The 21,877-nt window shown below is 46.5% G+C and overlaps 1 protein-coding gene across 1 annotated transcript in view; it reads right to left on the bottom strand.

The window, feature by feature from the left end:
* tmem67 (transmembrane protein 67) overlaps positions 1-21,877 on the bottom strand; it is a 292,510-nt gene that overhangs the window by 360 nt on the left and 270,273 nt on the right. Inside the window, exons 23-26 of the mRNA XM_078541238.1 lie at positions 21,186-21,302; positions 20,988-21,092; positions 10,708-10,810; positions 676-818 (exon numbers count right to left, since the gene is read on the bottom strand). Of these exons, the coding sequence (XP_078397364.1) occupies positions 676-818; positions 10,708-10,810; positions 20,988-21,092; positions 21,186-21,302 (468 nt within the window). The remainder of the gene's footprint in view (positions 1-675; positions 819-10,707; positions 10,811-20,987; positions 21,093-21,185; positions 21,303-21,877) is intronic.

The following is a 21,877-nucleotide window of genomic DNA, read 5'->3' as shown; positions in this document are numbered from 1 at the left end:
AAAAAGGAATTTTTGAAGTGTATCACTGTTAATAGTATGTTAATCATATTATTTATTTTGTTAAGATATACAGGTAAAGGGCATTGTTTAATATAAGTAGGGGACAGTTGGGACACTGGGAGTTGGAGGAGAGGTATGAGACTGAACAAAATCAATAAACTCTCTTGGTAAAGAAAAGTTCTGTGTCTTGATTTTGATTTTACCAATCGGCTTGGATTCAGTAGGAATGTAGGAAATCTGGCAGCCAAATTGCATAAACCAAGCTCTGACAAACAGCAATATCATAATGACCAAATAATCTGTTTTAAGTGACGTTGATTGAGGGAGGATACCAGGGATAACTCCCTTGATTTTTTATGAAATAATACCATGGGATCTTTTATGAATATCTGAGAGAAGACAAGTCCTTGCTTTAACATCTTATCCAAAAGACCACGCCTCCAGCAGTGTGACATTCTCCCAGTACTGCACCAGGAGTGTCAGCCTAGATTATTGTGCTAAATCCACAAACTTTGAACTCAGAAGTGAGACTGATACCAACTGGGCCACAGCTGACATTATATGACACAGGAAGAAGATTGGATGCAAGCTATGACTTCTAAAGGAACTGGCATTGATTTTCCTGTTTGGATTACTTAAATACCCGTGTGACACTAAACACAAATGCATACATACCTTTTGTTGTACGTAAGTTAGAAAGGCAGCTAAAATAAAATTTTGAGCAGCAATGTCTACAACACAGAAGAACAGCGTATCAAAAATAAGAAGCGTGCTTTCGTTGCCATAGTACAGAACATCAGTGAATGTAAAGTTTTCATCTGGGACAAAGAAGAGGATACATTTTTAGTATTAACACAAAGTAAGCAAACTGCATTGTTAAAATATTTTAAAAAGTCTGTGACAATTGGTGATCTGTCTTATTTTAACTCATAAATGCTATGTTTTTGCTATTTCCTAATGCAATTTAGATAACTGGGCACCACTTTAATTTAATTACTGCTTATTGGAAACAAACTATCTGTGAATGCATTCAAAGTACACATAATAGGGGTGGCCAAACTGTTGGAACCTTAGAGCCACAAAAGATAATCTTCAGACATTTGGGAGCCAGAACACATGGACAACTGTTATGAACAATGTATAATTTTATAACACAAACACAAACAAAAATACCTGGAAAAACTCAGCAGGTCTGACAGCATCTGCGGAGAGGAATACAGTTAACGTTTCGAGTCCATATGACTCATCAACAGAACAGAATATATATATATATATTTGTATGGTAAGAAAGGTAAAATGGCTTCAGTTTAATTTAGGTTGTTTGTGAGCTGTGGTGCCTGGGAGTCTGGATAGACTCCTGACTAAAGGTTGGGTCTTTTTGGTTTGTTTGTTTATATACATTTTTAATGAGGTTTTACAACCCTTTAAGTTAAAGAGATGGGTTAAAATGGGTTGAAGTTCAGACAAAAAGGGGAAAATAGGAAAGCTTTACTGTTGCCTAGTGACAGTGATCCAGTGTCACACGCACAGAAAAAAAAGTAGAGAGGGAATGTTCCCTGTGTGTGTCAGAGGGATAGGGATTTTTAAGCTCTCTGAGAAGAAAAAATAAAAGGCTGTTGGTTAACTGAATAATCAGTGATAGGGCTCAGCAAAGTGATCAGTTTAGCATTGGTGCTACTGGAAGACTGACTTTAGGGAATTCATATTTTTGCTCTGCAGTTGAAGTAACAGTGAGTTTAAAGTGTGGTTTTTGGTTGTCTCGAGGAGTGATATGAGTTGGGTGAAAAGCATTAAGTGAATGCTCAGGAATCCACTGGAAGAAAACCGCTTGCAACTGTGCCAGTCCCTAGCGAGAAGCTTTTGTGTCAAGCTAATGATAGCTCTTCACCAGTTTATGTGTTTTCTTGCGTTTGTATTGAGATCTATCCAACCTTTTTGTCTGGTGTAATATAGTTCACTTTTCTTGTTTAATAAACATTTCATTCTTTATGTTAAAAGTCCATCAACAGACTTCAGTGAATTTGTTCATTAACTTTCTTCCACGTTTCTAAAAAAAGGATCTATCAAGCCAGGTTTCACTCTGGGATCTGACTTGCCCAGTATTAACATCAGCTGGGATCATAACACAGCCTTTACAGATACATTTGATTAATATTCTTACACACACTTTAGTGAGGAAAACCTGATAAAATGATGATATTAGTAATATCCCTTAATGTGGAGAATCAGACCAGGTTAAAAATAAAGGAATTGATTATATTTGAAAAAAAAAATCTACTGAACAACAAATTTGAATCAGAGTGTCTGTGTCCCAATATATCAGATTCTTACATTTGTCTGTTCTGTATTAAATTGATTCCTCCCTTTTCCAGACAGAGGCCGCAAGTCAGAAGGTTAATAGCAAGAGGGTGGGTTGCCGCTCCAAAACAGCCCTGATCACAAGGGTCACAGGGCCACCTTTCTCAGACGGGTGAGAAACTTCTCCCAGTGTGCTCCGGTTCTCTCCCATGAAGCTGTTCATTGCCACTTTTGAGCAGCCAATGTTTCCTCATAACTTGACCATATTATGGTTAGAAATTAACCTTGTATCCTTTTCTGGACACCCGAAAAAACTCCGGGCAGGAATTAAAAATAGCAGGGCTGTAAATTGGGTGGTAGCCAACCAGCTGCCTATTGAGCCACACTCTATATTTAAAAGAGCCCCACGCAGCTTGCAAACTGCAGTTTGGCCAGTATTCATTCACGGGATGTGGGCTTTGCTGGCTGGGCCAGCATTTATTGCCCATCCCTAGTTGCCCTTGAGAAGGCAGTGGTGAGCTGCCTTCTTGAACCGCTGCAGTCCATATGGTGTAGGCACAACCACAGTGCTATTAGGAAGATAGTTCCAGGATTTTGACCCAGCGACAGTGAAGGAACGGCGATATAATTCCAAGTCAGGATGGTGAGTGACTTGGAGGGGAACTTCCAGGGTATGGTGTTCCTAGCTATCCGTTGCCATTGTCCTTCTAGATGGTAGTGGTCGTGGGTTTGGAAGGTGCTGTCTAAGGAGCCTTGGTAAATTCCTGCAGTGCATCTTGTAGATGGTACACACTGCTGCTACTGTGCATCGGTGGTGGAAGGAGTGAATGTTTGTGGATGTGGTGCCAATCAAGCGGACTGCTTTGTCCTGGACGGTGTCCAGCTTCTTGAGTGTTGTGGGAGCTGCACTCGTCCAGGCAAGTGGGGAGTATTCCATCACACTCCTGACTTGTGCCTTGTAGATGGTGGACAGGCTTTGGGGAGTCAGGACGTGAGTTACTCGTCGCAAGATTCTTAGCCTCTCACCTGCCCTTGTAGCCACAGTTATTTAAATGGCTAGTCCAGTTCAGTTTCTGGTCAATGGTAACCTCCAGGATGTTGATAGTGGGGGGATTCAGTGATGGTAATACCATTGAACATTAAGGGGCGATGGTTAGATTCTCTCTTGTTGGAGATGGTTGGAGAATGTTACTTGCCACTTGTCAGCCCAAGCCTGGATATTGTCCAGGTCTTGCTGCATTTGGACATGGACTGCTTCAGTATCTGAGGAGTCATGAATGGTGCTGAACATTGTGCAATCAGCGGCGAACATCCCCACTTCTGACCTTATGATGGAAGGAAGGTCATTGATGAAGCATCTGAAGATGGTTGGGCCGAGGACACTACGCTGAGGAACTCCTGCAATGATGTCCTGGAACTGAGATGACTGAACCTCCAACAACCACAACCATCTTCATTTGTGCTAGGTATGACTCCAACCAGTGGAGAGTTTTCCCCCTGATTCCCATTGATCCAGTTTTGCTAGGGCTCCTTGATGCCACATTCGGTCACATGCGGCCTTGTTGTCAAGGGCAGTCACTCTCACCTCACCTCTGGAGTTCAGCTCTTTTGTTTATGTTTGAAGCAAGGCAGTAATGAGGTCAGGAGCGGAGTGGTCCTTTAGGAACCTAAACTGGGAATCAGTGAGCAGGTTATTGCTAAGCAAGTGCCGCTTGATAGCACAGTTAATGATGCCTTCCATTACTTTACTGATGATGGAGAGTAGAATGATGGGGCGGTAATTGGCAGGGTGGGATTTGTCCTGTTTTTTGTGTACAGGACATACCTTGGCAATTTTCCACATAGCCAGGTAGATGCCATTGTTGTAGTTGTACTGGAACAGCTTGGCTAGTGGCGCAGCAAGTTCTGGAGCACAAGTCTTCAGTATTATTGCTGGAATATTGTCAGGGCCCATAGCCTTTGCAGTATCCAGTGCCTTCAGCCGTCTCTTGATATCACGTAGAGTAAATCGAATTGGCTGAAGACTGGCATTTGTGATGCTGGGGTCCTCCGGAGGAGGCTGAGATGGACCATCCACTCGGCACTTTTGGCTGAAGATTGTTGCGAATGCGTCAGCCTTATCTTTTTGGCCTCTTCTATTGTTGAGGATAGGGATAGTTGTGGAGCCTCCTCCTCCAGTGAGTTGTTTAATTGTCCACCACCATTCACAACTGGATGTGGCAGGACTGTAGAGCTTAGATCTGATCTGTTGGTTGTGAGATCGCTTAGCTCTGTCTATCGCTCGCTGCTTATGCTGTTTGGCATGCAAGTAGTCCGGTGTTATAGCTTCACCAGGTTGACACCTCATTTTTAGGTGTGCCTGCTGCTGCTCCTGGCATGCCCTCCTGCACTCTTCAGTGAACCAGGGTTGATCCCCTGGCTTGATGGTAATGGTAGAGTGGGGGATACGGCAGGCCATGAGATAACAGCTTGTGTTCGAGTACAATTCTGCTGCTACTGATGGCCCACAGCACCTCATGGATGCCTGTCTTGAGTCGCTAGATCTGTTTGAAATCTATCCCATTTATCAGAGTGATAGTGCCACACAACAGGATGGAGGGTATCCTCAATGTGAAGGCGGGACTTCGTCTCCACAATGACCGTGCAATGGTGACTTCTACCGATGCTGTTATGGACAGATGCATCTGTGGCAGGCAGGTTGGTGAGGATGAGGTCAAGTATGTTTTTCCCACTTGTTGGTTCCCTCACCAGTCTAGCAGTTATGTCATTTAGGTCTCAGCCAGCTCAGTCAGTAGTGGTGCTCCTGAGCCACTCTTGGTGATGGACGTTGAAGTTCCCCCACCAAAGTACATTCTGCGCCCTTGCCACTTTCAGTGCTTCCTCCAAGTGGTGTTCAACATGGAGGAGCACTGATTCATCAGCTGAAGGAGGGTGGTACGTGGTAATCAGCAGGAGGTTTCCTTGCCCATGTTTGACCTGATGCCATGAGACTTCATGGGGTCCAGAGTCGATGTTGAGGACTCCCTGTGCAACTCCCTCCAGACTGTATACCACTCTGCCGCCACCTCTGCTGGGTCTGTACTGCCGGTGGCACAGGAAATACTCAGGGATGGTGATGGTGGAGTCTGGAACATTATCTTCTTAAATCTTCAGAGCGTGCTGCAGCAGTGGGAAAGGAATCACTGGTAAGTAGTGGGTAAGGTATTTACTACTTTAATCGCTTATAGTTTAAGGTCTTTTTGTGGTTTACAGTTTGTATATTCTACAGTAACGAGGATCAGGAAAGAAGGGCCCTAGAGTAATTGACTTAAAAAGTTTTAATTTAAAGGGATAAGTCATGTCAGGAGCACTCAAAGCCGCGGTGTGCTTCTCATGCTCCATGTGGGAAGCCGGGGACATTTCCAGTGCCCGGGACCAGCATGTGTGCAGGAAGTGTGTCCAGCTGCAGCTCCTTGAAGCTCGGGTTTCAGAGCTGGAACGGCGGCTGGGGACACTGTGGAGCATCCGCGAGTCTGAGAGCATCGTGGATAGCATGTTTAGAGAGATGGTCACACCGATGATGAAGGGACTTAAGGAAGGAAGGGAATGGGTGACCACCAGGCAGTCCAAGAGAAACAAACAGGTAGTTCAGGAGTCCCCTGGGGTCCCGCTCGCAAATCGGTATTCCATTTTGGAGGCTGATGAGGGCGCTGGTTCCTCCAGGGAGTGCGGACAGAGCCAAGCTTCTGGCACCACAAGCAGCCTGCCTGTACAGGAGGGGAGGAAGGGAGGAAGAGCAATATTAATAGGGGATTCTATAGTCAGGGGAACAGATAGGCGTGACTGTGGCCAACAACGTGACTCCAGGATTGTATGTTGCCTCCCTGGTGCCAGGGTCCGGGATGTCACTGAACACTGAGGGGAAGGGGTAAAAGAGGAGGAGGCGTGGCATTATTAGTTAAGGAGTCAGTTACTGCAGTATGGAGAGATGATATCTTGGAGGGGGCATTGAATGGCAGGGCATCCTGAAGGGGGAGGGTGATAAGGCAGAGGCCATGGTACCTGTTGGTACCAATGACATAGGTAGAAAGAGGGATGAGGTCTTGCATCAAGAATTCAGGGAGTTAGGCAGTAGACTAAAAAGCAAGACCTCTCGGGTTGTAATCTCTGGATTCCTCCCAGTGCCACGTGCTAGCAAGCTCAGAAACAGGAGAATAGCGCAGATGAATACGTGGCTTAAGAGTTGGTGCAGGAGGGAGGGTTTTAGACTCCTGGATCACTGAGACTGTTTCTGGGGAAGGTAGGACCTGTACAAGTGGGACAGTCTACATCTGAACCAGAGCGGGACTAGCATCCTTGTGGGCAGGTTTGCTAGTGCTGTTGGGAGGAGTTTAAACTAATCCAGCAGGGGGAGGGGACACAGGATGTTAGCAGAATAGGGACACATCGTAATATAGTAAAACAATCAAGTCAGAGGGAGTACAGCTACATTAAGCTTCAAGGGAGTAAGGCAAGGCTCGTTGGCCTCTACTTTAATGCCAGGGGTATTACAGGTAAAACGGATGAGTTAAGGGTGAGGATTGACATGTGGAATTGTAATATAGTAGCCATCACTGAGACGTGGTTGAGGAAGGGCAGGATTGGCAGCTCAACATTCCGGGATATAGAATCTTCAGGCGAGACAGGGGAGGGGGTAAAAGAGGAGGAGGCGTGGCATTATTAGTTAAGGAGTCCGTTACTGTAGTATGGAGAGATGATATCTTGGAGGGGGCATTGAATGAAGCTTTGTGGGTAGAGCTTAGGAATAAAAAAGCGTCAGCCACATTGTTAGGTGTTTATTATAGACCCCCAGATAGTCAGCGGGAAATTGAGAAGCAAATATGTGCACAATTTGTGGAGGTGCGTCACAACAATAACAATAGAGTAATTATATTAGGTGATTTCAACTTTCCCAACATTAATTGGGATAGACATAGTGTTAAGGGCTTGGATGGAGTGGATTTCTTGAAAGGTGTACAGGAGAACTTTTTAGGTCAATATGTAATGGGTCCAACAAGGGACGGCACAGTGCTGGATTCTTCTGGGGAATTCTGGGGAATGAAGCCGGACAGGTGGCTGAGGTGGTGGTGGGCGAGCATTTTAACGATAGCGACCACAACATGGTACAGTTTAAGTTTGTTATGGACAAAGAAATCGACAAGTTGCAAAAAAATGTTTTGGATTGGGGGAGAGTGGATTTTAGTAAAATAAGGCAGGATCTGACCAAGATGGACTGGGAACAGTTACTTGTGGGGAAATCTACAGAGGAACAGTGGGGGGTGTTCAAAAAGGAAATGGGGAGGGTACAGGCTCAACATGTTCCCTCTAGGGTGATAGGAAGGAGTAACAAGCCCAGAGAACCATGGATGACCAGAGGTATTCAGGTTACGATGAGAAGGAAAAGAGAGGCTTTTAGCAGGTACAAGGGAAGCAAATCAGCAGAGGCATTAGTGGTGTACAGACAGTGCTGGTTGGAGCTTAAGAAAGCAATTAGGAGAGCAAAGAGGGGAAATGAGAAAGCTCTGGCTGGTAAAAGTAGGGAAAATCCCAAGATATTCTATAAGTATATCAATGGGAAGAGGATAACCAGGGAAAGAGTAGGGCCCATAAGGGACCAAGGGGGCAATCTATGGGTGGAGCCAGGAGACATCGCTAGAGTGTTGAATGAATACTTCACATCCGTCTTCACGCACGAGAATGAGGCTGAAGGTATCAAACTCGGGGAGAGAGACTGCGAGGTTCTTAAGCAAATTGATATAGGGAGTGACAAGGTATTGGAGGTGTTGGCAGACTTAAAGGTGGACAAATCTCCAGGTCCAGATGATTTGTGTCCCAGACTGCTGAGGGAGGCAAGGGAGGAGATCGCAGGGGCTCTGACCTAAATTTTTAATTCCTCTCTGGCCACGGGGGAGGTGCCAGAGGACTGGAGAACAGCTAATGTGGTTCTGCTATTTAAGAAGGGTTGTAGAGATAAGCCAGGGAGCTACAGGCCAGTGAATCTCACGTCAATGGTAGGGAAACTATTGGAGAAAATTCTGAAGGAGAGAATCTATCTCCACTTGGAGAGGCAAGGTTTGATCAGGGATAGTCAGCATGGCTTTGTCAGAGGGAGGTCATGCCTAACAAATTTGATTGAACTTTTTGAGGAGGTGACCAGGTGTGTAGATGAGGGTAGTGCAGTTGATGTAGTTTATATGGATTTCAGCAAAGCCTTTGACAAGGTCCCACATGGGAGAGTTATAAAGAAGGCAAACGCACATGGGATACCGGGTAATTTGATAAGGTGGATTCAAAATTGGCTTAGTTGTAGGAGGCAGAGGGTGATGACAGAAGGATGCTTTAGTGAGCGGAAGCCAGTGTCCAGTGGCGTACCACAGGGATCTGTGCTGGGTCCCCTATTATTTGTCATTTATATAAATGACATAGATGACTATGTGGGGGGTTTGCGGATGACACAAAGATTGGCCGGGTGGTTAACAATGAGGTTGAGTGTCTTGGGCTACTGGAAGATATAGACGACATGGTCAAATGGGCAGATAAGTGGCAGATGGAATTTAACTTTGAAAAGTGTGAGGTGATACACTTTGGAAGGAGTAGTTTGACAAGGAAGTATTCAATGAATGGCATGACACTAGGAAGTTCTGAGGAACAAAGGGACCTTGGCGTGTGTGTCCATAGATCTCTGAAGGCAGAAGGGCATGTTAGTGGGGTGGTGAAAAAGGCATATGGGACACTTGCCTTTATCAATTGAGGCATAGATTACAAAAGTAGGCGGGTCATGTTGGAGTTGTATAGAACCTTGGTGAGGCCACAGCTGGAGTACTGTGTGCAGTTCTGGTCGCCACATTATAGGAAGGATGTGATTGCACTGGAGGGGTTGCAGAGGAGATTCACCAGGATGTTGCCTGGGATGAAACATTTAAGTTATTAAGAGAGGTTGGATAGACTTGGGTTGTTTTCATTGGAGCAGAGAAGACTGAGGGGCGACCTGATCAGGGTGTACAAGATTATGAGGGGCATGGACAGGGTGGATAGGGAGCAGCTGTTCCCCTTAGTTGAAGGGTCAGTCACAAGGGGGCATAAGTTCAAGGTGAGGGGCAGGAGGTTTAGGGGGGATGTGAGGAAAAACTTTTTTACTCAGAGACTGGTGACGGTCTGGAATGCACTGCCAGGGAGGGTGGTGGAGGCGGGTTGCCTCATATCCTTTAAAAGGTACTTCAATGAGCACTTGGCATGTAATAACATTCAAGGCTATGGGCCAAGTGCTGGTAAATGGGATTAGGTAGGTAGGTCAGGTGTTTCTCACATGTCGGTACAGACTCGATGGGCTGAAGGGCCTCTTCTGCACTGTGATTCCGTGATCTGTAAGGTATGATTCCGTAAGGATGACTATATCAGGCTGTGACTTGACTAGTGTGTGAGACAGCTCTCCCAATTTTGGCACTAGCCCCCAGATGTTAGTAAGGAAGACTTTGCAGGGTTGACAGGGCTGAGATTGCCATTGTCGCTTCCGGTGCCTAGGTTGATGCAGGGTGGTCCATCCGGTTTCATTCCTTTTTTGTGGCTTTGTAGCGGCTTGTTACAACTGAGTGGCTAGCTAGGCCATTTCAGAGGGTATTTAAGATTCAACCGCATTCCTGCGGGTCTGGAGTCACGTGTAGGCCGGACCAGGTAAGGACGGCAGATTTCCTTCCCTGAAGGACATTAGTGACGGATGAATCCTCTCAGTCCAGGAGGGCCGCTTTAATGGGTGTTAGCTGGCAAGTCTATTTCGCTGGCAGAAACATTTATATTGATTACCTGGCTGCAAGAAAGTGCAGAGCTAAGCTGGGGAAGCCAACTTCACATTGTGTGAATTGAGTTCAATAGTTTAGCTGAAAACTAGCCTTCTCTACAACTATCAATGTCACCCAAGAAACTATGTCTGGGTGGACAAGATCTCAATGTCAAAGACAAAATAAAAAAGTGTAACTGATAACATTTGTCAGAAGGGCAATTGACAGATTTGACTCTCAAGATAACTGTGCTCTTATAGCTGAGAAATAATTATTTTATAATTTTATCTAAGTGTATTTGACCATTTGTGATGTTATATGTAAATTTGTTGCAGGGCAAGATATTTGAAAATGAAACCATTTCCATCCCAAGTTCACCATATGATAACTGCAACCTTTACTAGGATTAATATACAAACTTATTTAATCAAATAAAAGTATTTGGTCCAAAAATCTTTTTTCTTATATCAGTAACTCCCAAATTATCTCTTCAAGTGGTGGAACATGAATTGATTATATTCTGTTAAAATGCTGTTACTGGTTATCATTAGGCTTATAGAAACCTTCCATAAATGTGTAATTACAGAAAGAAGGAGTTTATAAATGAAAATGATACCATTGTAAAAAATCGACTTGTCTATAGGCTCGTGCAGCTCCATTCCAATTAATCGTTCCAATAATAGTTTATCCTGTACAATGTAATCCATGTCACGAATTGCCTGTAGCCATGCAAAAAATATAAATTCAGTGTTTTTTATAGTGTTAGCAACCTTGTCCAAACAGGGAGTATCACATAAAGAATACTTTCCTTTAAAGAGTTGCAAATATCAGAAATCTAAAATAAAAACACAAACAAAAAGTCTGCAGCATAGCGCTTGTCCAGGTCAATTTTCTGATTTGGGCCCCTCTTCTTAATTTGATGGGCTCTATACACATGGAAAATTTAATGGAGTTAGAACTGAAAGTTAACCAGTACTAACTGAAAGCTAGTTGTCTCCAAATTGAAAAATTGAGCCAATTATCTACTTTTAGATGGCTGCTTGATGCCATCAATATGAAAAGTTTAGCTGGCACTTCAAGATGCAGTGATACAATGATTACACTTTCAAACTAATACCTTGGAAGTTCCTCTTCTGGAGGTATGAGTAAATGGTGGAATACCACCCATCTCTTAAGACAAAGGCCTACACTGCTTAAGTTTTATGACAGATGAATACAGCCTTTGATGTTTTGCTATACTGAGAAGGAAATGAGAAAGTACAGTGGCATGAAAATTAATGCCAAGGTAAATGGGGGCACCTTTGTAAATATTTGTATTATTCTTCATAGAAAGAAATCACAACCCCAAAGTAACTATCAATTACTTGCACCCTAAGGAGAAATATGTATTTATTCCAGAGAAGCTAAATAGCACATCGCTGGCACTTGCCAAAGGTTTTATGTACAGAGCTCTTGATGGCCAACTACAAAAGAGCCAAGTCTGAAAAGCATATGAGCTCTTGATGGCCAACTACAAAAGAGCCAAGTCTGAAAAGCATATGAACATACAAATTAGGAGCAGGAGTAGGCCACTCAACCCCTCGAGCCTGCTCCGCCATTCAATAAGATCATCGCTGATCTGAATGTAACCTCAACCCCACATTCCTGCCTACCCCTGATAACCTTTCCACCCCTTGTTAATCAAGAATCTAGCTCTGCCATAGAAATATTCAAAGACTCTCAACCCTCCGAGAGAAAGAAATTCTCCTCATCTCTGTCTTAAATGAATGAACACTTGGGCGGAATTTTCCGAGCTCGCTAGTGGCGGGCATGACAGGTGGTGTGTGCAGAAAATATGGTGGGACCCACTTCACAACGACGCGAGGGCAGGTCGTGATCTTCCACTCAGCCCGCCAACGGTTGGCGGGGAGCTAATTGTAATACATTAGCACATAATTAAAAGGACATCCCGCCAGCCTCTTGGAACCCCGCTGTATCATCCCTCCATGTCAGCGGGAAAGCATGCCGACATGTTTCACAACAGCACACAAGCAACGTGCACTTGGCAGCATTCACTTTGGGGGAACTGAGGTGAGTGAGCAGCAGCGTTCTCCACAGCTCACCTGTTGTTTACAGGCCTCAGGGGTGCCAGGGGGTGGGGGAAACTGATGCCTGGTACCGCAGGTGACTGCTGAGGGGCGGGGGGGGTGTCTGGGGGCAAGTGCTGGCCAGCCTCAGAGTCAACTGCTGAGGGGAGGGGGGGAAGTCTGGGGGCAAGTGCTGGCCAGCTTCGGAGGCGATTGCTGAGGAGGGGTTGGGGGGGTCAAGTGCTGATCTGGCGCTGCATCCCATGCACAGGCAATCAAGGTGGAGGGCAGGGTAAGCGAGGGAAATGGCCACACATTAGGGCCACCTGTATAAACTGACCATGCCTCTGCAACCAAGACAGATCAGGCACAGCCACAGTGGTATGATTGGGGTCAGGCTCCTAGCCTGCCTGCCCATGCAAGCATCAGGGAGGCACCAAAGGGCCACCAAGCGCTCCATACCTTACCCAGCCCCTGTCCGCGTACCCCCCACCAGTGCAGACTACAAGTCCACCACCACTTTATTGGACCGCAGAGCAGTTGGACTGCACATGTACATTCTCCTCGCCAACACTGGCCATGTAGCAGTCACTGCTGGAGGCGCTCACAGCCGCTTTCAATCTCAGCATCCTGATTTGGGCCAGTATCCCCCATGTCGCAGGTTGACAGGGCAACCATGCAGTCATTCATCTCTGGCCATCCGAGGGGTGACCAACACTCTCCGGGAAGCATTAAGGGGCAGTCACACAGGACCAGAAAAGGTGCTAAATACAGCCATGATAACCACGTCTCTCTCTACTTTCATACTGCAGGAGGACCATGTCAGGATCATGGATCCTGGTGACCTAGCTGTATGGCTGATGGTCTAGAGAGACGTAGAAAATGGAGGAGAGAGTGACTGAGGCACCTGGCTGCGCAAAGGCAGGAGCAGCAACCTCATGAAGAAGGGGCAGCAGGGGCTCCAGCACACATTGCCCAGGAGCGACAACGAGCCGTGGCTCGTTGGCGCATAGCAACACCCAGGGTCTATAGACGCCACCTGCCATTCCTGCAGATGACTGAAAACCAGTGTTGCTGATGACTGCGCATGTCCAGGGACCTGGTGGCTCACATCTGCCACTTGCTGCAGGACTTGGCGTCAAGGGGACATGGAGGGCATCCACTGCCACTGGCCGTGAAAGTGACCACGGCGCTCAATTTCTATGCCAGAGGCTCCTTTCAGGGCTCCATAGGTGACCTCTGTGTGATTTCACAATCTGCCACCCACAAATGCACCCATGATGTCACAGATGCCATCTTCTCCATGGCACACAACTTTGTGCATTTTGCCTGGGACCGGGACAGCCAGGATGCAAGGGCCATTGGACTCACCCTGATTTCGGGATTCCCACAGGTGCAGGGTGTGATTGTCTGCACTCATATGGTGCTCAGGTCTCCATCGCTACCCTCAGCGGACTTCATCAACCACAAGGGCTTCCACTCAATGTATGTGCAGCTGGTATGTGACCACCAAAATTGCATCCTGCAGTATGCGCACGGTTTCCAGGGAGTGTGCACGACGCCTACATCCTGAGTTGCTCGCAGATCCCTGCAGTCTTCCAGGGTCCACAGAGGCTGCAGGGTTGGCTCCTTGGGGACAAGGGTTACCCACAGAGGCTGTGGCTGATGACACCCATGCGGCAGCCTCAGATTGCTATAATGAGGCTCATGCAGCAGCTCGTAACTTGGTGGAGCAGACCATCAGGATGCTGAAGATGCGGTTCCGGTGCCTGGACCGGTCAGGTGGAGCCCTGCAATAAAGTCCGCAGGGGGTGTCATGCATTGTCGTCATCTGTTGCATCCTTTACAACCTGGCGCTGCAATGGGGAGAGGAGCTGGTTGAGGGGGAGATGGAGGAGTTGCACGTCTCCTCCGATGAGGAGGACACCAATGGAGATGAGGGTGAGGGGGTCCTCAGTAGTGACAACGATGGGGATGAGGCTCTCGCACTGACTAGACAAGGCAGGCACTCTCGGGAGGCCCTCATAGCTGCCAGATTTGTGGAGGATGATGACCTCACATGCAGTGAGGTGTCCCCTTAGATCCTCACATCACAGTTGCGAACGTTTGACTCCAGTCTGGCTTATCTCAGCGTCAATACTCTCTGAGAGAATGCTCCTGTCATGGAGATGCAGTGAAGGCACTAATAGTTGCTCGATCACAGGAGGATGATGACATTGACATGCAGTGAGGACACTCCATAGATCTTCACATGGCCTCTGAGAATGTCTGACTCTTGTCTGGCTGAGGGCAGCTCGCTTGCGCTCCACGATCAGGGCCATCTCAGAGACGCAGCCATGAAACTTTAGATGCATCTGATGCTGTGTCTGCCTTCAGCACCTCAGCCTTTCAGGAGCTGGTGCACAGCATCACTGGTTGCAGATGCTGGTGTGATGGGGGCCAGCCCCACCTTAAAGGTGCTGAGAGCACACAGAGAGTATGAGAGAACTCTGGCGCCTGCTCACTACATTCTGGCAGCAATGACCAGCACTGCCGAGGTGCGGGCATCAGTAATGTTTCCAGGGAGTGTGAGGTCGGACCATCACTGTGGTCTGAAGGCTGCACAAAGCACAGGGAAGAGGACCTGGACTGAGACACCTGCCTTTTATCTTGTGCAGAAAGGTTTCACATCAGAGTGATAAGAACACTGGTCATCAGAACAAGGAGCCATAGGCAGGGAGACATTCTTAGGTGTTTATTGACAATAGTGAGCATTATGTACAAGTGATTAACCCCCATGCCCAGATCTGTGCAACTAATTCTCCTTAACTGTCCCAACCCTGCCACTATGTCTTGGTGCTCCGCGGCCATCCACAGCAGAGGTGGAGGCAGCGTGCTAACTGTGACACCCTGCCTATGTTGACTTTGGTGGGCGTCTTCTGGAGGGCCGAGACATGGAGGGCCGTGGCCTGCTTTTGGGGTCCTGCTGTGTGGCAGTGGTACCCACCTCGGCCTGTGAAGCTGGATATGCGGAGGTCACAGGAAAAGCGGAGTCAGATGGGCTGGTCACCTGGGAGGATGGCTCCGGAGCATGTACCTGCTGATCCTCCTCCCTATTGGTGCCTGAGGGCCCCAGGCTGACTCCGTGAGCGGAAGAAGTAGCTGGAGTGAGATTGAGCTGCCCAGTAACCCCCTCGCATACACACTGTTGGAGGCCAACTATGGCATCAGTGATGTAGTTAAGCTCATGCAGCAGTGCAGGAGTGATGTCCTGGACCAAGAGCTCCATGGCAGCCACCATCCTGCCAGTGTTGACCTCGGTGCGTTGCAATGCCAGCGCTATCACATGAAGATGGACGGACTCCTCCATCGTGCCTTGCAATCTGAGGGGTGCAGCAGACATCCCTTCCTGATGTTCCCGAGCTTTCCTTTGCAGCTCCAGCAACTGTGCCATAACCGAGCCCAGAGGCTCGTCATCCAACTCAGACTCAGCAACGTTCTGGCCTCCAGCTGTCCTTCCAGTGCCAAGGACCTGGGAAGTCCCTGCCTCTGTCTGCTGTGAATCAGAAAGTGCAATGTGCTCACCAGATTGTGGTCCCGAGGCTACTCTAAAGCTAGGTCCCACTGAGGTGTGTGTCTCTGTGCTGGTGGAGGGTGTGGGTGAGCGCGGTGATGGGTCTTCAGGGAGGGTGCCTCCAGATTCCTCTTCAGAGGTTTCTTTGGAGCTTGCTTGGAGGCTCTAAGTCATGGACTCCATCTGCTGCTTCCCAGGTGTACCTGCGAAAGCAAGGAGAGATCAGTAGTGCATGGCAGTGGCCTGTGAAAGAGGACACATCACTCACGGCATGGTTATCTGATGGATGTTGCACTGCTGGACCCTTACTTGGTAGAGCAGCGCCAACCTCACTGTCAACACAGGACCAGTCCAGATCCTCACCAGCCAGCTGGATGGTTCTGTTTTCAAATTCTATCAGAACTTTGATTTCCGGCATCCCTCCGTCCGTCTGCAACCTTTCCCTTCTGTTGTGTGCCATTTTGTCCTGCATGGATAGAGATGGGGAGAGTGTATCAGGACACCTGCTGGGCCAGATGATAAGTATGCCTGGCCTGTGTCGGTGGTGAGCGGTCCCATGGATGGGATGAGAACAGTGATGGTGTGTGTGTGAAAGAGTGAATGGTGATGTCCCTTGCACTGGCAGTGAGTGAGGGCCCTGTGGGTTTGTGATGGCTTTGTGAGTGTGTGAGTTGAGAGAGATGAAACGAGTGACTTGCCCTGGTGGAACGGAGGAGATCATTCATCCTTTTGCGGCACTGGGTGGCTATCCTCTTCTGAAGGGTGTTGGCGCTTCCACCACCGCTGCCACCACCTCCCAAGCCATGTTGGTGACATTGCCACCCATCCTACAACCAGAGCAAGGGTAAAGCAGATCCCGGAAGGCCTCCACGGTATCCAGCAGTCACTCATGGGACCCGTTGTTGAAGTGGAGGTCTGCAGTCTTTTTGCATTTGCTGGCCATGTCTCCCAGGCAGCGGTGGTGAGCTGGAGGCGATGAGCGCTTTGCTGGCAGCTGCCTTTTAAAGATGGCGGCTGGCACTCCTTCCCCCTCCAAACTCCTTCCCTTTACACCTTCCAACCCCCTTACACCTACCTCCCCAGTTGCCATCTTCTCCCCCATTATGTCCTCCTGCCCCATACTCCCTCCCCCTCAACCTCCCCCTGACATCTTCATTCCCTCTTCCAACCTCACCCCGACACCTTCACTCGCCCCCACCTCACCCCGCTGACACCTTCATTCCCTCTCAACCTCACCCCCCCGACACTCTCATTCTCCCTCTCCCAACCTTACCTCCCTGGCACCTCTTCCTCTCCCAGTCGATCCTAGACCTTCCTCTCCCACCCCCGTGCTTCGCAGCACAGCCATGTTCTTGAGAATCCACCCAGCATGCCATGGACATTCCTCCAGGATCTTGTTGGTGTTGGGCTCCAGCATCTTCTGCCCCTCAGATGTCTGCAATGTGAGCAAGGCCCTGGTGGTAAGTCCCAACTTCTGCACATCACCGTTGTCAAGACGTGTTCTCCACCAATGAGTTTTCCCACCGATGCGGGCAGACAATCCAGCGTGGGGAGGGATAAGTCCGTTGGGCTGGCCTTATTAGGATATGCTGATGTGTTACAATGAGGTTCCTGACTTCCGATGGAAGGGTACCATTGACAGGCTGAACGGACGATCGCAAACTGATCTTACGATGTCGTGAAACCGATTTTTGGCCTTCTCACCAGATTGTCTGCTCACATTGCTGAGCACGCCTGATGCTAGCAGACACGGAAAATTCAGCTCACAGTGTGTTTATTAGTATTCATGTTCTTTGCTTTTGTGTAGTAAAATTCTTTTGTTATAAACAGTGATCCTTGTGGCTTCATTCATTCAGTAAATAACTGGGTTTTCGAATTTCCAATAAAAAATAAAGATGTTATTGGTCTCTACCAAGATCATAACACTGCAAGAGGGATGAGAATGGATAATTCACCATGGGCAGTTACATAGGATGTCTTTTGTGACTTTGATAGGGGTTGTTTTAGTGCTGTGGCAGAAAAGGAAGCCTGATTGGAGAGGTTCAAACATGAAATTGTGAGAAAGGTGGCACTGACTTTGGAAGTGCCAACATGTTCAAGGTTGGGTGAGGGGAGCCAGGTTGGAGATGAGGCTGTGGTTTGGAAGGACAGAGGGGACAGGGATGGATATTTTGAGTGTGTTTGGGGTGATGACAGCAGATTTGAAGTGGAGGGGGTTATTAGCTCATATTAACAATATCAGCTAATGATATTGGATTGCAGTAGTTCAAGGTGGCTCACCATCACCTTCTCAAGGGCAATTAGTGATGGGCAATAAATGCTGCCCTAGTCACAACCCACATTTTAGGAAAGAATAAAAAATAATAATGTGGGGGTCAGGGGTGAAAATGGATGGCCAGTAGTTTGGTAGAAATAGGGTTAAGGGAGCAGGAGGTGGGTTTCAAGGGCAAGGTCAGTTTGGACAGGGCATGAGGGGAGATTGGAGGAAATTTGGCTGGAGGGCTAGTGGAAGAAAGGGAAGTACAGAGGCATTTGAATCAAGATCTCAGTCTCAAGTGACAAAGAAGTCCAGGAGTTCCTCATAGTTGCTGTACTCCTTTTCAAAGGCAAATCTATTGATTCACTGTCCATGACAAATGATGTATCAATGAAATGCATAATGCAAGTATGCCCTGAAGGGAGATGTGAAAGGAATCTCCAAGATAAAAGCAAAATACTGCGGATGCTGGAAATCTGAAACAAAAATAAAAATAGCTGGAAAAACTCAGCAGGTCTGACAGCATCTGCGGAGAGGGATACAGTTGACGTTTTGAGTCCGTATGACCCTTCATCAGAACTGAGGGGATATAGAAATGAAAAAAAAAATGCCTGGAAAAACTCAGCAGGTCTGACAGCATCTGCGGAGAGGGATACAGTTGACGTTTTGAGTCCGTATGACCCTTCATCAGAACTAAGACTTATAGAAATGAGATGAAATATAAGAGGGGGGGTGGGTGGGACAAGTAGAGCTCGGTAGGGGGCCAGTGATAGGTGGAGGCCAAGAAGAGACTACTAAAGATGTCATACACAAAAGGACAAAGGGGCGTTGACGGTGGTGATATTATCTAAAGGATGTGCTAATGGGGATGTTAAGGGTAGAAAGCAGGACGAGCAAGTGGCAGATGGCCCTAGTGGGGGTGGAGAGAAGGGATCGAAATGGGCTAAAAGGTGGAGATGAAACAATAGATCGAAATAAATTTAAAAATAGGAGGGAAAAGAAAAATATATTTGTAAAAAATTTATAAATTATTGGAAAGAGGGGGATCGGAAAGGGGGTGGGGATGGAGGAGTGAGTTCATGATCTGAAATTGTTGAACTCAATATTAAACCCGGAAGGCTGTAAAGTGCCTAGTCGGAAGATGAGGTGCTGTTCCTCCAGTTTGCGTTGAGCTTCACTGGAACATTGCTGCAGGCCAAGGACGAACATGTGGGCATGAGAGCAGGGTGGTGTGTTGAAATGGCAAGCAAGAGGGAGGTCTGTGTCATGTGGTCTCCTCTACATTGGAGAGACCAAACGCAGACCGGGTGACTGCTTTGCGGAACACCTTTGGTCTGTCCGCAAGCATGACCCAGACCTCCCTGTCACTTGCCATTTCAACACACCACCCTGCTCTCATGCCCACATGTCCGTCCTTGACTTGCTGCAATGTTCCAGTGAAGCTCAACGCAAACTGGAGGAACAGCACCTCATCTTCCGACTAGGCACTTTACAGCCTTCCGGGTTTAATATTGAGTTCAACAATTTCAGATCATGAACTCTCTCCTCCATCCCCACCCCCTTTCCAATCCCCCTCTTTCCAATAATTTATAAATTTTTTACAAATATATTTTTCTTTTCCCTCCTATTTTTAAATTTATTTCAATCTATTGTTTCATCTCCACCTTTTAGCCCATTTCGATCCCTTCCTCCCACCCCCCCAGGGCCATCTGCCACTTGGTCATCCTGCTTTCTATCCTTAATGTCCCCATTAGCACATCCTTTAGGTAATATCACCACCATCAACACCCCTTTGTCCTTTTGTCTATGACATCTTTGGTAGTCTCTTCTTGGGCTCCACCTATCACTGGCCCCCTATCGAGCTCTACCTGTCCCACCCACCCCGCTCTACCAGCTTAAATTTCATCTCATTTCTATATGTCTTAGTTCTGATGAAGGGTCATACGGACTTGAAACGTCAACTGTATCCCTCTCCGCAGATGCTGTCAGACCTGCTGAGTTTTTCCAGGTATTTTTGTTTTTGTTCTAGATTTCCAGCATCCGCAGTATTTTGCTTTTATCTGCATATAGAAATGAGATGAAATATAAGCTGATTGAGGGGGGTGGGACAGGGAGAGCTGGATAGAGGGCCAAAGAAGAGATTGCCAAAGATGTCATAGACAAAAAGACAAAGAGGTGTTGACGGTGGTGCTATTAGCTCAGAAATGTGCTAATGGTGACATTAAGAGTAGAAAGCAGGACGAGCAAGTGAAAGGAATCTCATGTGGTTGCTTGGTAGAAGCTTGTGGCATAAAAGTTCAATGCACCTGTGACATACACAGGCATTGACAGTCCGTGCTGGAAGTTTTCTAGTCTGGCAGCAGGAGGGTGCATAATTTTGCTCTTGCCATCATCAGGAATACTGGTGGTTTCAGACAAATGCAGATATAAACACCTAATCGTGTACACAAAGAGATAAATGGATACAAACACATCGGCTGATTTGTATCCTAGAATTCTGCTGCTCCTCTAGAACCTGCCAGTAAAGAAATTTCTCCATAGGGATATCCATATCTCCTTGTAAGTTGGTACATCATTTACTGGGAAAAATGGTTGAGATGACATATACAGTACATATTTAAAAAGCTATCAGGATAGCTCCAAGAAATCTCCCCTTGTGCAGCCACATCAATACAGCAGAGAGACAGTGACTTAAACACAAAAATCTAATTTAACTTCAATAGCAAGATTTTGATTCAAGTAGCTTCAGTGCAGCTTCCAACTTAGACAGGTGGTTCAGGTGTTGAACTTGTATCAATCTGATTTCCACTCATTGTATCGAAAATGGAGTTTTAATGAGCTGAGCACATAATTTTCCAAATCTAGTAACTTTCATAAATATTTGTAAAATAAGAACGTAATAATCAGGATTCTGTTGAGATGAAAGGATTAGTGGTCAGTATAAACATAAAGCTATGAAGCTGGCTAATGGAGTACGCTGTAATCACTTTTAAGGTGGACAAAATTAATAGAATACTTACATGATCAATGAATGAGCCAAGAAATTTATTCGTAGTATTATAAGCCTTCATTCTACGTTCAAAGAGGTCATTAGAATGATTCAAGAGCCGGTCAGCTTCACTTGACTATAAAATTGGTACAAAATTTAGGAACATTTAAAATATTCTCTGAATCATATTTAGGAAATGATTTAAGGTAATATCTTAATTGACACTCACCCAATGTATTGGCTTTCGAATCTTGTCATATTGCTCCCTGATCTTGTTTGTGATGCATACCTGAAATGTCTCAATTTCGGTGTTGGGAATCAAGCCTCTTTGACCACACAGGTTTTCCTGTAAATGAGCAATTATTTGGTAATCAGACTGACCACATTTAAATTGATTTACTTAATAATTGTTACCTCCAATAATTATAGAACAAATAAAACTCGTAAAAGCACTACAGAATTGACATTCATACATAAAGATAAGAGGGCTGCTGTTTCGGAGTATATATTGCTAGCTGAAAGCCTTACCTACTGGCCACATATACTGACAGATTGCAGTTATATGCCCTCAATTTCCCATAGAACCATAGAAAAGTTACAGCACAGAAGGAGGCTATTCGGCTCATCTTGTCCATGCCAGCCTGAGGACACCCAGGTGCCCTTTCTAATCCCACCTTCCTGCACCCAGTCCATATTCTTGGTCAGTAGGTGAAGCTCCCAACCCGAAGTGTGCACTCAGAAAATTGGCCATAAAAATTATTTATGTGAGTTTATTATAAGTGAGCACTGAAGAAACAATTCAAAATGTGCAAACTTAACGTCAAATCTTCTAGGATATTACTTCTGCTTGATTAAGTTTATGTAAAAGGCTAAATTTAATAATTTATTTCATGGCTTGTGCACGTCACTGGCAAGACCAAC

This window comes from Cetorhinus maximus, chromosome 4 (assembly GCF_964194155.1).
Source record: "Cetorhinus maximus chromosome 4, sCetMax3.hap1.1, whole genome shotgun sequence".
Taxonomy (NCBI): domain Eukaryota; kingdom Metazoa; phylum Chordata; class Chondrichthyes; order Lamniformes; family Cetorhinidae; genus Cetorhinus; species Cetorhinus maximus.
The sequence above is the reverse complement of the archived record's forward strand: the minus strand, read 5'-3'. Positions and strand labels throughout refer to the sequence as shown.